The sequence below is a fragment of the Nicotiana attenuata genome, unplaced genomic scaffold (assembly GCF_001879085.1).
Source record: "Nicotiana attenuata strain UT unplaced genomic scaffold, NIATTr2, whole genome shotgun sequence".
NCBI lineage: Eukaryota > Viridiplantae > Streptophyta > Magnoliopsida > Solanales > Solanaceae > Nicotiana > Nicotiana attenuata.
The window spans coordinates 85,945-103,414 of record NW_017674258.1 but is presented as its reverse complement, the minus strand read 5'-3'; the positions used below and the strand labels follow the sequence as shown (position 1 = coordinate 103,414).

General features: G+C 33.4%; 3 protein-coding genes across 3 annotated transcripts; all 3 read right to left on the bottom strand.

Moving 5' to 3' along the window:
- Positions 1 to 4,581: 4,581 nt before the first annotated feature.
- LOC109218293 lies at positions 4,582 to 6,325 on the bottom strand. Its single transcript, XM_019382644.1, has 2 exons — positions 6,270 to 6,325; positions 4,582 to 5,791 (listed from the first exon to the last, which is right to left on the bottom strand). The coding sequence occupies exons 1-2, from the start codon at positions 6,323 to 6,325 to the stop codon at positions 4,582 to 4,584; spliced, it is 1,266 nt and encodes a 421-aa protein (XP_019238189.1).
- A 3,304-nt stretch (positions 6,326 to 9,629) lies between these two features.
- On the bottom strand, positions 9,630 to 11,386 carry LOC109218298 (flavonol 3-sulfotransferase-like). Its single transcript, XM_019382649.1, has one exon. It carries the CDS (start codon positions 10,963 to 10,965, stop codon positions 9,889 to 9,891), a length of 1,077 nt encoding a protein of 358 aa, XP_019238194.1. The 5' UTR covers positions 10,966 to 11,386; the 3' UTR covers positions 9,630 to 9,888.
- Positions 11,387 to 12,034: 648 nt separating this feature from the next.
- LOC109218295 (probable galacturonosyltransferase 11) lies at positions 12,035 to 16,510 on the bottom strand. The gene is made up of 2 exons (XM_019382646.1): positions 15,788 to 16,510; positions 12,035 to 13,775 (listed from the first exon to the last, which is right to left on the bottom strand). Exons 1-2 carry the CDS (start codon positions 15,941 to 15,943, stop codon positions 12,321 to 12,323), a joined length of 1,611 nt encoding a protein of 536 aa, XP_019238191.1. The 5' UTR covers positions 15,944 to 16,510; the 3' UTR covers positions 12,035 to 12,320.
- Positions 16,511 to 17,470: the final 960 nt, after the last annotated feature.

Here is a 17,470-nt window from a genome sequence, read left to right as displayed (position 1 = left end):
ACCCAGTATAACATACAAGTTGACAAGGTAACACACACTAGATTACCTGTAAATTATACTAGATGACATGAATCAGAAAGAATGAAAACTCATCAAGTATAACATACACGACAACAAGGTAACACACACTAGAATACCTGTAAATTAAATTGGATGACATGAATCAGAAGGAATGAAAACTCACCCAATTAACATACAGGACAACAAGGTAACACACACTAGACTAGGTACCTGTAAATTATACTGGATAACATGAACCTGTAAATTATGTTGTCCACTATAATTAACTGGAGAAAAGGCTTAGACATGGCAGAGATGCCGTAAAATTTACTGGAGTCATACAAAACTCAACTCTATTATAATAACTATCCAGTATAAAATACTGGAATACACAGTATGTTATATAGTTGAGTTTTGTTTCAATCCAGTATAATATACGGGACATCACCTGTGTGTAATCTTTTTTTCGATTATATTATACTGGAGGAGTTGAGTTTGGGCTAGCATATAGTTGAGTTTTGTTTCAATCCAGTATAATATACAGGACAACTATGTTACGCAATCATCAAAATTTTAAACACATAATATGGAATCTAGTTAATGTATGCCCCCAAGTCGCACAAAGCTTTGACAATGCAGAAAATATTAATATTATCAAAAAATATGAAAAATTAGAAGATTTTAATTTAGCAATGATAAAGGAAGGGATTTCTGGTATTGAAACGTAATGCTATATATTGAAAAAAATTTATTTATATTTTTTCTGATATATTGATGTATTTTTTATGTAGCATCTGGTTTTGTTGATGTTGGAAATCCAGATGATGAAAAATGGTTGGAAATGAGTGATTTAGAGACTCATAAATTAACAGCTGAGCTTTGTAAGCAAACAAGAAATGAAGATATTCCAGCTTCAGATGTTGATAAAAAATCATCATCTATGATGATTCCAGATCATGAAATTGAGATGACTGACACTCAAATTGATTGTCAGATTCATAAAATAACTTCTGAGTTTGTTAATGAGTCCATAGTGTTCTTCCTATAAAAATAACTATTTCAAAAGGTTCTACACATGAAGATGCTACTACTTCTTCCTTGCCCAATCATTCAAGTTTTGAAGGTTTCGAAGCTTATGAGATTTTGGACAACTCTCCTGGAGAAGATGCAACAAAAATGAAAAACACTCTTGTACCTCGTGTAATTGTGAAAGGTGATAACCCTTTTAAAATATCAAATACTGAAGAAATTCCTCTATCAATTAGAGATGAATTCAATAAGTTTGTTGAGACAAACTTGATCCTAACTAAGAGGTAAATTTACATATATTTAACATATGTTTTGATTGAACTTTCTTTGGAATGATAGTTTGGACTATTCTATTTATATATTTATTAAACTTTTTAGGAAGAAGGGGTATGAAGAGAAGGATGATATACTGGAGGAAGAGTTGTCTTGGAGTTGAATTTATAGCTAATAAGACATGGTTTTTTGAACTTCATTATACTGGTATAGGAATCAATGAAACGGTATGTGAACATACATTACTTTTTTTGTTTTGTTTTAGAATAAATATGTTTCTGTATATTCGATTGATATCTGTTTTCTTTTTGAAGCATATTGATGTTATATTCTATTACCTCCGGAAGAAAGCAAAATATGAAAACATAAGGATGACAACTACAGACAATTATTTCAGTATTATCATTCAAGAAGTGTACAGTAAATCGAATATGCATGACATAAAGGTACAAAATGAGATTTTTGATTTGACAAAGAAGTTAAGAGAGTATGTTCTTGGGTTTTACTTTCTTGGTAACACCCCCTGGGTTTCCGTGGATTATGTTCTTATGCCAATCAATGTAAAAGAGGCATGGCATTGGGTGTTGGGTGTTCTATCTTTGCATACTGGGTGCATATACATATATGACTCAATAAGATCCTCAAGATGTGATGCTGTAGTTCATAAAGCTTTGAACTCATTTGCTGTAATGATACCATTGTTGCTCAACACTACTACATTTTATCAGCAAAGAAGTGACATTACAATGGATAAACCACATTTTTTGGAAAAAGAGGAGCTAAGTAATCCATTTGCTATTATTTCAGTGGATAACTTGCCTCAACAGGAAAAAGCGTAAGTGTTTTGCTATGTTTATCCTGCTTCTTTATATTACTTCAGCTATTTACCGTTTATTGTTTTTACTTATTCTTTCCTAATATGTATTTTATTGTAGTGATTGTGGTATATATTGTTCTGCATTTGCGGAGTATTTCATTGAAGGCAAGGAGTTACCAGATGACAAGAACATGTTTGATCCTACACGTCTTCGATTAAGATATGCAGCATTACTATACATTTATGGTAAAAAGAAGCAGTTGGAATCTCTTGTTAGTGAAGATGAGTCTACAGGAAGACTAGATAAACCTTCTGTTTCAGAAAGGCGCAAGATTAAGAACAAGAAATAATTTTTTGTTCTTTTCAGTAATTGACTACATACTTTTGATTGAAATGCAGATTATTATGCTATATATTATGATAGAATTAAAGACTATAATATTTTTGAATTTTTTTTTATGAAGGGATACAAACCATTATATTATAATGAAGAAGTGCAAAATAGTGGAAATTTGGTATCTAGAATAATTAACCGTAATTACATAATTTAATATTTTGTGTCTAGTAATTAACTGTAATTACACTGGAGATTTTTAGTGTAAAACCACTATGTCCTGTATTTAATACTGGATGTCAATACTCCAAATTTCGATGTTAGTATAATTTGAACAATATACTGGAACGAATATAATCCAGTATATTATAATGGAGAAGTGGAAAAGTGGAAATTATGTAATTAGAACAATTTACTGGAATTAATGAATTTAATATTTAGTGCCTGTAATTAATGAATTAATATTTAGTGTCCTGTATATTATATTATGGTTGAGTTTTGTTTGGTTCTTGTATATTTTACAGGAATTCTACCGTGTTTAAGCTTGTTGTCCAGTACATTATACTGGAAAACTAGCATCTGTATTCTGTATTTAATATTTAGTGTCCTGTATAATTTACTGGAGTTTTATATTGTAAAACCACTATATCCTGTAATTATTACTGGAAATAAATATTGCTGATTTTTTTATCCTATATTCATCCAATTTTTATTACCTGCTATAGTATATGCTGGAATCGCTACTCATGAAGGAATATAATCCAGTATATTATAATGGAGAAGTGGAAAATAGTGGAAATTTGGTAATTAGAACAATTTGATTGAATTAAATAATTTAATTTTTAGTTTCCTGTATAATTTGCTGGAGTGTTATATTGTAAAACCACTATATCCTGTAATTACTACTGGAATGGAATAATGCAGATTTTTTTATCCTATATTCATCCAATTTTTATTACCTCCTATAGTACATGCTGGAATCGCTACTCATGAAGGAATATAATATAGAATATATTAATGAAGAAGTGGAAAATAGTGGAAACTTGGTATCCAGAACAATTTGCTGGAATTAAATAATTTAATATTTAGTGTCCTGTATAATTTACTGGAGTTTTATATTGTACAACCACTATATCCTGTAATTGTTACTGGAAATGAATATTGCTCATTTTTTTATCCTATATTCATCCATTTTTATTACCTCGTATATTATATGCTGGAATCGCTACTCATGAAGGAATATAATCCAGTATATTATAATGGAGAACTGGAAAATACTTGAAATTTTGTAATTAGAACAATTTACTGAAATTAAATAATTTAATATTTCGTTTCCTGTATATTATACTGGAGTTTTATATTGTAAAAGCACTATATCCTGTAATTACTACTGGAATGAAATAATGCAAATTTTTTTATCCTATACTCATCCAATTTTTATTACCTGCTATAGTACATGCTGGAATCGCTACTCATGAAGGAATATAATCTAGTATATTATAATGGAGAAGTGGAAAATAGTTAAAATTTGGTAATTAGAACAATTTGCTGGAATTAAATAATTTAATTTTTAGTTTCCTGTATAATTTGGTGGAGTGTTATATTGTAAAACCACTATATCCTGTAATTACTACTGGAATAGAATAATGCAGATTTTTTTATCCTATATTCATCCAATTTTTGTTTCCTGTATGTTACACTGGAGTAATATATTGTTAAAGCAGTAAACTCCGTATTTAATATTGGATATGAAAAATCACTAAAAAAAATGACTAATAATAAAGAACTCACCTAGAATAATATACTGGAGATAAAGCTTATACAAGGCACATGTTCCGTGAAATTTACTAGAATCAAACAAAATTTACTAGAGGATAACCACTAACATCAAGTATAATATACTGGACAAAATGAAAGTAAGTGGAATTACATAATTTAATATTTTATTTCCTTTATAATACACTGGAGTTATATGTCGTAAAACCACTATGTTTTTACGACATAGTGGTTTTTTTGTAAGAAAATCAAGAAGCAAAAAAAATACACAGTATTAATATTTTGGAAAACAAGAATATTGAATATATATTATTCGGGATTACATCAGCCAATGCAACTTTATTGTATATATTCAATCATTTTTTTTCCTATATTTTCTTGCATAAGGATGAACTACAGCAGAATTTGTGCAATTTGTTCTGGTATGCCTATATATTTTGCAACGACTACATCTTGGTTCCTTCTTGAATTCTGTACCGAAAACATGTCGATTCTTGTGTCTTCTTCCTAGCAGTACTTTGGCATCTGGAGGCTTAGTGATTTCTGATTTAATAGTGTCTGGTATAACCCATGTTGTTGCATCACCTACAGAATTTACTTGCCCTTCATACGTTTTCAACCAAAAGTCCCTTGAAAAATAGGCTGAGCAAAAGGCCAATTTCTTTTGATGTATACTCTCAATTGCAGCAATTGCATGTTTACATGGCATCTCATCTAGCTGAAATTCAGAACAATCACATGTTCTTTTGTCTAGATCAACAATAAATTCCATACCACCTTCTTTGACATTGAATTTGAGTCTATCAATGGGCAATACTCTAAATGTAAAAGCTGGTTGAATTTTTGCTTCCAATGTTGCTTCCGCCCAATTTGATATATCACGGAATATTCCTTCTGCAAGTGTCCTTCTTTCATAGAACCAGCTTTGCAATTTTTCTTGTATGAAATCCATCATTGTTAAAATTGGCAATTCTCTTGAACGTCTTAAAATATTATTCATTGACTCAACAATATTTGTTGTTAACATATCATATCTTCTTCTGGGACAATGTGAACGAGCCCACCTTCCTGGCGGTTCCTCCATCAAATAATTGAAAGTTTTCTTATCAACAACAGCTATTTGGGACATGAAGTCATCAAATTCTGATTGAAGGTATACTCTTGCAGCACTTTGAAAGAGATTTATCACAGTGTTTCTCACTCTTCTTTGCTTCAGATTCTTTTCTAAATGATAGATGCAAATTCCATGGTAGCACTCAGGGAAAACCTTTGCAATTCCATTTGCAATAGCCTTGTGTCGATCTGACAAGAACATTAAATCATTACGAATCCCAATTGCTTTTCTTAATTCCCTGAAATACCATTCATATGATTCATTATTCTCTTTATCCACTACTCCAAAAGCTATAGGAGAAATCTGGTTATTTGCATCTTTGGTAACACCCACTAATAGAACACCTCTATATTTATTTTTTAGAAATGTTCCATCAACAGCAATCAGTGGTCTACAATACTTCCACCCAGAAATTGATGCCCCATACATAAAAAACATGTAAACAAACCTATAAAAAGAAAAGTAAATAAAATTCAGTTAACTTACACAGTATAATATACTGGAGATAAAGCTCATGCCACACGTCCTGTAAAATTTACGGGCATCAAACAAAAATTAACTATTTTATAATATTCTTCCAGTATAACATACTGGAGTTCCATTAACATCCAGTATAATATACTAGATAAAATAAACTAAAAATACAAAATTTTAGGTTGAACAGAACTCACCCAGTATATTATACAGGACAGAAAGCTTATAAAATACAGATATCCTGTAAAATATACTGGATGACAACCACTAACATCCTGTATAATATACTGTACAAAATCAAATACAATAGATTGAAGAGAAGTCACCCAGTATAATTTACAGGAAAGAAAGCTTTTACAATACACACGTCCTGTAAAATATACCGGAAGACAAACACTAAACTTCCAGTATAATTTACAGGAAAGAAAGCTTATCATAAATAAGAAATTTACCTGTTTTCTTCATCTCTCACAATATTTGTATATGATCCTGGATTTTTTTGTTCCATCATATACAAATATGATGGCAGCTGCTCATAATTGTGTTCAGTTGTTCCTCTTAACAAAGATAACCCTTTTTGAATAGCATGTCATGCTTTTCCATAACCAACATCAATTCCATGTGCTCTTTTCATCTCTGAAATGACAAACTTAGGTTTTACCTCAGTAGCTATGTCTCTTAAGTTGTCAATCACGTAATCTCTAATCACATTTGAAGTTGCTTGTCTTTGATCTGATTTTCGAATATCAACTGAGCACTCATGTGTTCTCTGAAATTTAACTATTTTAAAAAGTGTTGATTCCTTAATTCTTGAACCTCGAACAGTCCAAGTATACTTTTCATCAGTACATGCCAAAGAGTATCTCGTGTTACTTGACCTGTTAACATAGAACTCAAAATGCTCCTTTATAGCTGCTAAGCAAAAACATCTAATCATGGCATTTTTATCTTGAAAAACAGAACCAAGTTTTACATCATCCAGTGATGCATTTTCCTTTAATATTATTGATGGAGATTCTTTTGCCTTTCCTTTTCCTTTCCTTTTTCTTCCTTCAATACTTTGTAGTGATTCAATGTGCTGATCTTCCACAGGAATTACAATTTCTTTTTCCATTGTAATATCATAAATTGGATTCTCCTGCTCTTCTTCAACTTGAGATATCAGCAACACTTGCTCTTCCGGACCATATGTGTTTCTGTGCAATAACTGTTGATTATCAATTTCCATTATTGCATTACCTTCTAGTTGTTGATCTGGTTTTTCTGATATTTCAACAATAAATTTCGAATCTTTATAGTATGGATCATTTTTTAAAAGAATCATACACATAATAAGATCTTCATCTTTTGTCACTTCTATTCCCTTAGAAGTACCTAGGTTGATATTAAGCCATACTATTTGCTTGTAAACTTTTTGTTGTCTAANATAATAAGATCTTCATCTTTTGTCACTTCTATTCCCTTAGAAGTACCTAGGTTGATATTAAGCCATACATTTGCTTGAAACTTTTTGTTGTCAAGCTCTATAACTTCAAAAAATTTTCTAAGGAATTCTTCAAATGAAGTCCCATCGTTTACAGGAGGAGCTTCGTTTTATGATCCAAGTACTTGTAATCTGCTGTCCATTTGCCATCGAACACAATAATCAAGAAATTTGTATGCATCCTGTATTTAATGAACCCAAATAATTAGATATCTAGAAATTATACTGTTTAAAAATATAATATTCATCCAGTATAATATACTGGAGAATAAGCTTACATACATGTGATGTCCCGTAAAATATACTGGATTAAAACAAAACTCAATTATATTCTAGTCTTAGAACTTATCCAGTATAACATACTGGAGAAAAATCTTAGACACGGGCGATGTCCCGTAAAATATACAGGATTAAAACAAAACTCAATTATAATCTAGTCTGAAAACAGAATTCGTCCAGTATAACATACTAGAGAAAAACATTACACACAGGTGACGTACTTTAAATTATTCTGGATTGAAATAAAACTCAACTATATTATAACATAATATCTACATTAACGAAACATACTTCAAGTGAATTACAATACATTTTTTATGAGATTTCCAATATAATAAGCTGGAAATGTCCAGTAAATTATATTCTAGTCTAAATAGAACTCAACGATATGCTACTCTAATAGAACTCGTCCGGTATAACATACTGGAGAAAATTTTAAACACAGGTGATTTCCTGTAAAATATACTGGATTGATATAAAACTCAATTATATTCTAGTTTATGCAAAACTTACCCAGTATAACATACTGGAGAATAAGCTAACACACAGGTAATGTCCCGTAAAATATACTGGATTCAAATAAAACTCAATTATATTCTAGTCTTAGAACTTGTCCAGTATAACGTAAAAAAATATTACACACAGGTGACATCCCGTAAAATATTCTGGATTCAAACAAAATTCAATTATATTCTAGTCTTATAACTTATCCAGTATAACTTATTGGAGAATAAGCTTATACACAGGTGATGTCTCGTAAAATATACTGGATTCTATCAAAACTCAATTATATTCTAGTCTTAGAAATTATCCAGTATAACATACTGGAGAATAAGCTTACACACATGAGATGTCCCGTAAAATATACTGGATTAAAACAAAACTCAATTATATTCTTGTCTTAGAACTTATTCAGTTTAACATACTGGAGAATAAGCTTATACACAGGTGACGTCCCGTAAAATATTCTGGATTCAAACAAAACTCAATTATATTCTAGTGTTAGAACTTATCCGGTATAACATATTGGAGGAAAAGCTTACACACACGTGATGTCCCGTAAAATATACTAGATTCAAACAAAACTCAATTATATTATAACATAATATCTACATTAACGAAACATACTTCAAGTGAATTATAATGCTTTTTTTATGAGATTTCCAGTATAATAAGCTGGAAAAATCTTCGCTTTAGATATTAATTTGGAAACGTGCAACAAATTATACTGGCGCTATGTTCTACATTGAGAAAATTAGACAATAACACAGATTAAAGCATTAAAAACAAATCAAAAATTCGAAAAATTAAATTTTTTTACTGATACTTTGAATTTTATAGTTTGAATTCGTGATCGTAGAAGAAATTTAAATAATTAGACAAATTTTAGATAGAACTTACTTCGATTTGCAGATTGACGACGGAAATTTTGCTAAAACTTCGATTTGCAGATTGACGCAGAACGATTTTGCTAACACTTTGATTTGCAAATTAACGCCGGAAGATTTTGCGAATACCTCGATTAACGCCGAAATATTTTGCTAATATTTCGATTTACAGATTGACGGCGAAAATTTTCCTAATAACTCGATTTGAAAATTAATGCCGGAAGATTTTGTTAAGTTTTGTTAAAAGAAGAATTTAAGGTGAAGTCGCGTAAATTAATAAAAAAAAATAGGGGTATTTTAGTCAACAAAATATTACCGCACTAAATTAGTGGCTAAATTTTGTTGACCGGTGATTATGTGGCTACATTTGATTGACCAGGCGAAAAACTGGCCATTTTTGGATTTTTCGCAAACTCCCTCGTTTCCAAACACAAAGATGAGACTTTTATATTTTTAGTTTGTTTCAAAAACATAATTAAAAACAATTTAACTTAAATTTTAATTTTATTTTAACGAAATTTTTTTTAGCCCCACAAATATTATGATATTTAAGATCATAAGTTACAGATTTTTATACCCATAGTAATTGTTACTAACATATTTAAGATTAAGAGTTTCAATTTTAAAAAAAAATCGTGTCTAGTCAAACTATATTGTGCAGATTGAAATTGAAGGAGTACTAAATTTTGAGCTAAAAAGCTGCTCCTTTTTCACATTCGAGAACCTCAATTCTTTCCTTAGACCAAAATGATTCACCAGGAAGGAGATAAAGGATTGCCACCTATCCCAAATTGACAATAAGCCACATTTATTAGATTCAAGAACCAAACAGCAATGATGAACTACCCTTGTGAGAGGGGTGACAAAAGAGTAAAAGGAACTTCAATTTATTGGAAAATTTCCCCATGAAGAAAATACGTGCTAGTTGCTATGATTCTGCTCAATCCCTTTACCATTTTGTTGGGGAGAAAAAGATGTGTTCATCAAATCAAAACCCAGCTTTTGCTTTGTGATTTCATCCATAACCTTAATCATTTCCTCTGAAAGATGGTTCTTGGAATCACCCACTTTTCCTTGTCTGAAAAATATGTTGTTTGCAATAGTAGGAAAAAAAAATCCAGTGTGTGTACCATCTTTATTCACATCCAAACTACTTAACTTCTCAAAGCTGCAAAGCTCTGTTATTTTCTCTATAATGCCTTCACTTTCTTCCTCCAAAGAAAAAGGTTGGCCCAAGAACTCTGCTAATCTCTTTGTATGAAAGATTGGATCTTGTTTCAAGTCTTCATACCTGAAGAAAAATACACTCTTTGGAAATTCTAAGCTTGCTTTATAATATCCCATTACATGATCCCAAAATGGACCAAAGGGGGAACACCCTTTAGTAAATTGATCAAAAGCTTCTTGTAGAGAAAGCAAAGGCAGATATTTGGGTCTTAATTTCTGCACAAAATGCCAGCAAGAAGCTAACACATCTTTTGGATCACGAAACACGTATACTATTTTGCACTTGGAGTTGGAGTCTTCACCACCTAGTATAGACTCTGGTAAAGAACTGAAAGCAAGATGAGAATGCATAAGAGAAGAGTTTGGTGTTGGATTTGTTGGGTGCTTAAATGCATAGGCCTCAAGCTGGGGGACTAACTCATGTGGATTTGAAGAGAGCAAAGGGTGTGTTTTATAATCATATTTTGTTCGGTTTGTAATGGCAAAAAGAAGGGCCTTGAGCCATGTTGTGCCAGATTTTGGGTAACTGGCTAATAAGACATCATTTGGTTTTGGCTTAAAGTGTTGCTGAAGAGCTATAAGACCTTGGAGTATTCCTGTGGGATACCAAAAGTCTTTGTATTGGTGAACATGCTCATTCAACCAACCTTTTTCTTTTGGAAGCTCAGAGAGTATTATATCAGGGCATTCTTGCTGATTTTTGTGGCTTGTTTCTTTGTTGGCAGCATTTGTGAGTAAAGGGGAGCTTTGGGTAGAGAGGAAGCTTGCCATTGAGTTAATGGAGCAAAGGGTGTAGAAACTCTTGCTACATTTATAGGACAAGCTTTGGAGAGCGCGCTGACGAGGGCGGGCCAAGCAAGATTGGCGAATCCCACCTCGAAATAGGATTCATCTTTTACTTTCTAGGTTGACAAGTAGAAAGGGGCACATATCCCACATCGGAATGAGATAGAAAAGTAAAGAGTTTATAAGTTATGATACAAGTTCACATGAAAAGATAAATCCGTGCGAAATTAGGCCCAAAACGGATAATACGTGTCATGAGCTTGGATCGTCACAAATAGGAAAACAATAGCAATTACTTAGCTTGGACAGGCCCTGATATACAAAGTAGACTCCAAGTTTTCATTACCTCTGGTTAATGGTTATAAACCATGGTAACATATTCGTGAAACACGAGGGATTTTGATGGAGATATTTGGAGTAAGATGGTGGAGATTTTTTATTATTTTGGCGCAGGAAGTGTCTCTTTCCTCTTCTTTGTCCGTTCTCTATCACAGTTGATATGTGATGTACTAGTCTATATCGTCTAACAATTATTTTCATAATTTGGATTCTGATAATCTGATTGATTGCCTATTTTTAATAATTTAATCAATGAATAACATATTCTTATTTCAGCATAATATTGGTTCACACCAATAGGCATGTTTTCCTTTTCTCCTGTCATTAACTCTTGAAAGTTTTGCAAGGCTCTCAAAGGGTATAACTGTCAGAAACTTTCGTAATCGTTCCAATCGGTCAGTCCGATCTGGCTTTTCTGCCTCTCTTTTCTAGTCGTCTAGTATCATACTCTTATTCAAATTATTATTTTCATTCATTTAATGAAACTTCAATTTTCTTTTCTAAGGTATGTTTTAAAGTACGGATCACCAAAGGGGTGGATGTTCAGTCAATCGTTTCTTGAGACTGGTTGGTTACCAGTGGAGAAACTATGAACGTCAAGAAAAACATAGTAGTCGCACTGATGCATAATATCATCAATATTCAAAATAAAGCACTTACATATGTTGCAAGAACTTAAATGTTACAGCAACTAAAATAATTGGATTCGCGTACAGAACAGCAAAAAAACGAAGATAAATATTTACCTAGATGTGATCAAAGGAACAAGATTATTACAAAAATTGTTTGAAAAATATTTTCTATCATTTGTAGAGACAGAGAATTGCTATAGGGTATAATATCATATTCCTTTTTCACTCTACTTAACTGAAAGAAGACTAGGTAAGAATCCCTACTAGGGCAAAATTGTCTATTTCTAACTCTACAATGATGTAAAATACAATCCTAAAACTTTAAGAATGGGGACTGAGTATGTTATCGTACTCGAAAAGTATAGCATTTCAATGTGTAGCGCAATCCTGAAGGTATGGGTGCGTCTGGTTTACATACCGTTCCCACAAAGGCCTATACCTGCTAATGCCCAACTTAAGCCATGGTTTCATGTTTCCATTGAAGTGAATCACCGCTGCACTCTCTATCAGGCGATTGTCAACATTCGCGTCATAACCTAATCCCAACACGTGCCACCTCCGATCAAGTGGCTCCGTCATTCCATAAAAAGCTAATAGTCCAGGTGGAAGGGTTCCCAGCTTCCAAATCGTCCTATCATCATTTTGTTCTATCCAGTAGTGATATCGAGCAGTAACATTTGCTTTCCTCCATGCTATCAGATCAAAAACATTCATACCAAATGCCCATCCACAAGCCTGGGGATCGAACTTAGAGCTTATGAGTGGATTTGAGAAATTGAGATACTTGTAGTAACGATGAAAAGCTTCAAGACAAGTTTCCACAGCTCCATTCACATTTCCATGCAAATCCAGTGAAAAGAGAGGTGTCAGATCTTTCTGAACTACAACGTCATCATCAAGAAAGACTATCTTCTCCAACTGGGGGTAGATCTCAGGAATGTAAAAGCGAAGGTGATTCAACAAATATATATACTTTGGATTCCGGAACTTTGGCTCGACACTTGTGTCCATAGATCCGTCAAAATAATACTTTCTGGAGTCTGCTGCCATTAGCTGCTTTACAGCAGGAGAGTAAGACGAATTCAACCAAGCAAAGTTGTCAATATTCTGTACTTCTACTGTAGAACCTTTGAAGTCATTGTTCAGAAACCAAGCCTGCATCAGTCCATAGTGTATTGAATCCGTTACGATATGGAAAATAAGCTGCTTAGGGTGATCGGCATTGGCCACGGTTGAGTTGATAACTACTGAAACTGCAACCAGATTATCTGAAAATATGCAGAAGTGATACAAGTTATTGTCCACTAAACGAGGTGAGTTTCTCCTCTCATCTGCAAAATCCTGCAGCGACTTTCTTGTAAGCCAGTCGGCCATGAGCTTGATTTCTAGGCAGTGCAGGTTTTTGGGCAGCGACTCAGCTGTTAACTGTCCGAACATCATACTCTGAACAGATGCTGCATTAGCACGCTCTTCAAGAGCTTGAATATGTGATTTCATTGTCATCATAGTTGTAGCAATATCATAATGGGCATCCTGCGCCTTAAGGATGAGAGAAGATAGACTTCGTATGATCGGCTCAGCTTCATCTAGAGAAATGGGTTCTTCTTTCATTGCAGCCTTTGAAAGTAAAAATTGACAACTTCTTATCTTTGAACTTAGTTCCCACGCAAGATGAAGGTTATTGTGCTCTTTTGCTATAATGATGTAAGCTTTTGCTAGTGTCATTTGCTCTGCTAATTGTCTGGCGTATGAATTAACACTTGACATATCTTGTGTGAGATTCAGACGCTCATGCACAACCTGTTCATTCCGGGACTCACTTTCCTGGAACAACGGAAAAAGTTAAGCCACTTGATTATCTAAGTACTTCAGAGGTAAAATAAAATAAGATAGAAATCAGCCAATTTATCCGCTGAAAGACAACTATATCTGTGAAATTCAATATTTTGGCAAATAAGACCTACCAAAAAAGTATAGGAAATGGGATCACAATTCTCATTTCTCACCAAGACAGATCACTAAAAATAGAACTGATAATCAACAATAACACTTTGTACCTACTAATCAATACTTTCAATCCTTCTTTATTTACAGTGTTTGACTTCAAAAGGACCTTAAAATAGTTTGAGTTACATTTACATATTGTTAAGTCCTTGCTCTAAACCAGTAATGAATCTGATGGGCAATCACTTTCAAAAATCTAATTAGAACTTAGACAAACCTGTTAAATCAAATTGATGTGCCAACTACAAGAACAATAATGGCACATTCTATGCTTTGTGCATATTTTTACTATTAAATAAAAGATTTAATTGTTTATGCTAAGAGAATTACTGACAAGTAAATGTTCAAATTTTGTATTAAGTGTCTATGTTGGCAGCAGGAATTGGTAGCTGGCGATGGACAAATAAGAAGTTGGTGGTTGATTGATGCCATTCTACTGGGAGGGAGAATGGTACAAAATAGGAGGCAAAACTAGGTGAAGGTAGACGTAAGGATGAGGCTGGGGAAAGGCAGGGATAGTGGTAAATAAGTGCAGAGGATCTGACGCCACCATTTTCACAAAATAATTAGCAGAATCAAGAAGATCAAAAGTCACCATTGACACAAGCACATCTCCAGCAAAAGAGATCAGAGGACACCAAAAAAGTAAATTATTTATCAACAAGATCGAGAAAACTGAACTTCCAGTTCCCCCTAGGCACTTCTAATAACAAATATATAGAGACCAATGTGACTCAGTTCTGAGGGTTTAAAGAAGATTTTCAGTCTGGTTTCAATTGTGGTACTTCATCATTGATGTTAGCTTCAGCAGCAGATTCTGAAGTCCAAGAACCTTTATCTCTCTGAGATAACAAGTAAAATCCTTGTCCTGAGGTTTTGAACACAGCTTATTTTGGATGTGTTGGAAAATCACCTTATATGTATTCTCTCTCTTTCTCTCACGCTAGTGTGTATAATTCTTATTCACCTGTTTCATTTGTTCACTACTATACAAAGTGAGAAAGACAAAGGTATAGTGAAGCCATAACAAGCCCCTAGCATTTGCTTGAAACTCATTGCCATTTATATCGCCCCATTTAAGCACATCCTCAACCAATATTATACACTAGAGTACGTATGTGTATACTAGATACCTTTATCCCTGTCAGTGTAGACCAATAGAAAAACTTTCAACGGGCAGTGAAGAACTAAGATCTAGTTGAGTAGTTCTCAATAAAAGTTATCACTTGCTGTTGATAGAAAAGGCTTGAGCTACCCCGAAGTCACTTGTTTATGAAACAACTTCCGAAAAGGAAAGCATATATTGCTCATAAAATTGATTCCCAACCCCAGAAATGTCAAATTCAGCTCTTGATAAGTTCAAAATTCAACAAGCATAGGTTGAACACCTCTATTTATCTCCTCTACTGCCCATGATACTGCGATCTGAATCAAGATGGACTTCATCTTCTATGAAAAGAATAAATAGAAGACATCTACACGTTCCAGATTCTTGCTTAGGGTACATAAGATAGAGAACCAAAGGGAATGGACCACAAAGGTCAATAATAGATTACACTCGAAGTTATATACAATAAGAGAACAAGTCATTGCAAATGTTAATGCATTGAAAATGAAGTGCAGATTTACCATCCTAGAAAGCTACCAGAAAACAAACATATCTAGTATAAAAGAGAGCACATTCTCAGATCAGAAAACTCCCTAGAAAAAAGTCGGAACATTTCTACTATATCAAAAAGCAAGCTCATTGAGCTTGAATTATTATGATTGCCAAAGCAACAAAAATTACAAGAACCAATGTATGATCTGGGTCTAGAATGTTCCAGGCTTACCAAAATAGGTTGTTCGACGTGATCCTGGTGGTCATGGTGATGATGAACTACAAACAAAACGAAACCTGCAATTGAGAATATTCCAAGAAGCGACCAGATCCAACAAGATAGCCTCCTTCGAACCGGGCGCCGATAATCGGCCGCCCGACGCCGCATCTTTTACCCTTCTCTCCCACAAGAAATGAAATCAACCTATCCCCTGAGATTGAATCCACAAACGAGACAGATAAAAAGCCCAAGTCTTTTGACACCCAAATCAAGAATTTAATTAAGCCCGTCCCTATATTCAATCAAGAATATTGCAGCAAACTCATTGGTCAGATTCGATCAATAAAGGCAATGGAATAAAGAATGAGCTTAAGCAACGTGGGATGCCAAAATGGTCTTGGCCTAAAGCATTAAAAAATGACCCTTTTATCAAAGCCTTAATGAGATTTTAAAAGCGAGTTCTGATACAAAAAATGGGTATAGGAGAAAAGCTAAGTGAAGGCGAGTTGAAGAGTAACAGAAGATTGGGTTGAATGTGAAGAGGACAACTTTTTAAGGGAGGGTCTATTTTTGGTTCACGTTGCAATTGAACAAATGTAATAAAGGAGGGGCACTGAGCAGGGCCAGCACATGAAACAACAGCATGTGCCACTGTGTTTACAAGCAAAGCCCTGTGCTGTGTAGTGGAAACCTTTACAATGTCTCGCCGGTCATCCTTGTGCTCAGAGTTGACACTCAACTGATGGAAGAATATTAGTATTAAAATAGTGTAGTAATTGAAAGAAAAGAATTGTCACATCAAAGTTAAAATGAGATAGATTAACGAATTAAGATTGTAAAATAAATTGAAAATAGTAGTATAAAAATTAAATGATGTCAAATATTTTGAAACCTCCCAACTTTCAAATGAAAAGAATAAATTGAAAGGGAATTTGTGATGCCCGTGACGGAGGGCGGGCCGATGGGGGCGGGTCAAGCTGGACCGATAAAGGTAGGCTTCTAGCTGAGAAGCTTCTGAATAAGGGGTGCACATATCACCTTAAACAAATCTCATCGGAATAAGAGAGGAAAATGAAGAACTTTACAAGGCATAACACAAATTCACATGGTACACGCGCTTTTGGGCTCGATGTGGCGTAGCCCAGAAAGACAAATCCCTATGTGCCTAGGCCCAAAGCGTATAATACGTTCCATGGGTTTGGGCCGTGACAAATATGGTACAGTCAGACCTCTCTATAACAGCATCCCTATATAACAGTATTCACTATAAAATCCTAGTTTTTCTCAGAAGCGATTTTTTACGTTATATTTTACCTCTCTATAACAGCATTCTACCTATAACACCAACATCCATCTTTATGACAGTACGCTCTTTGTAAAACTATCCCTCTATAGCAGTCATGCAAATTTTCTAAGATTATTACTAATAATAATTCTAAATATTTAAGAAAATATTTTATAATTTTAACGTACAACTTATCGTAGCTATATATATTACCTTAAGGATAGCAGTATGTTCCATGAACATATACACATCAAATATTTTTATAACTAAAGATCTACAAATGATATATCTTGCATTAGAAAAATGCCAAAAGATACTTAAAAGATCTATTTATACTTTTTGAAGATATGCATATCATTCTTTTTTTATTTAAAGATGTACACATGATATATCTTATATTGGACAATTAC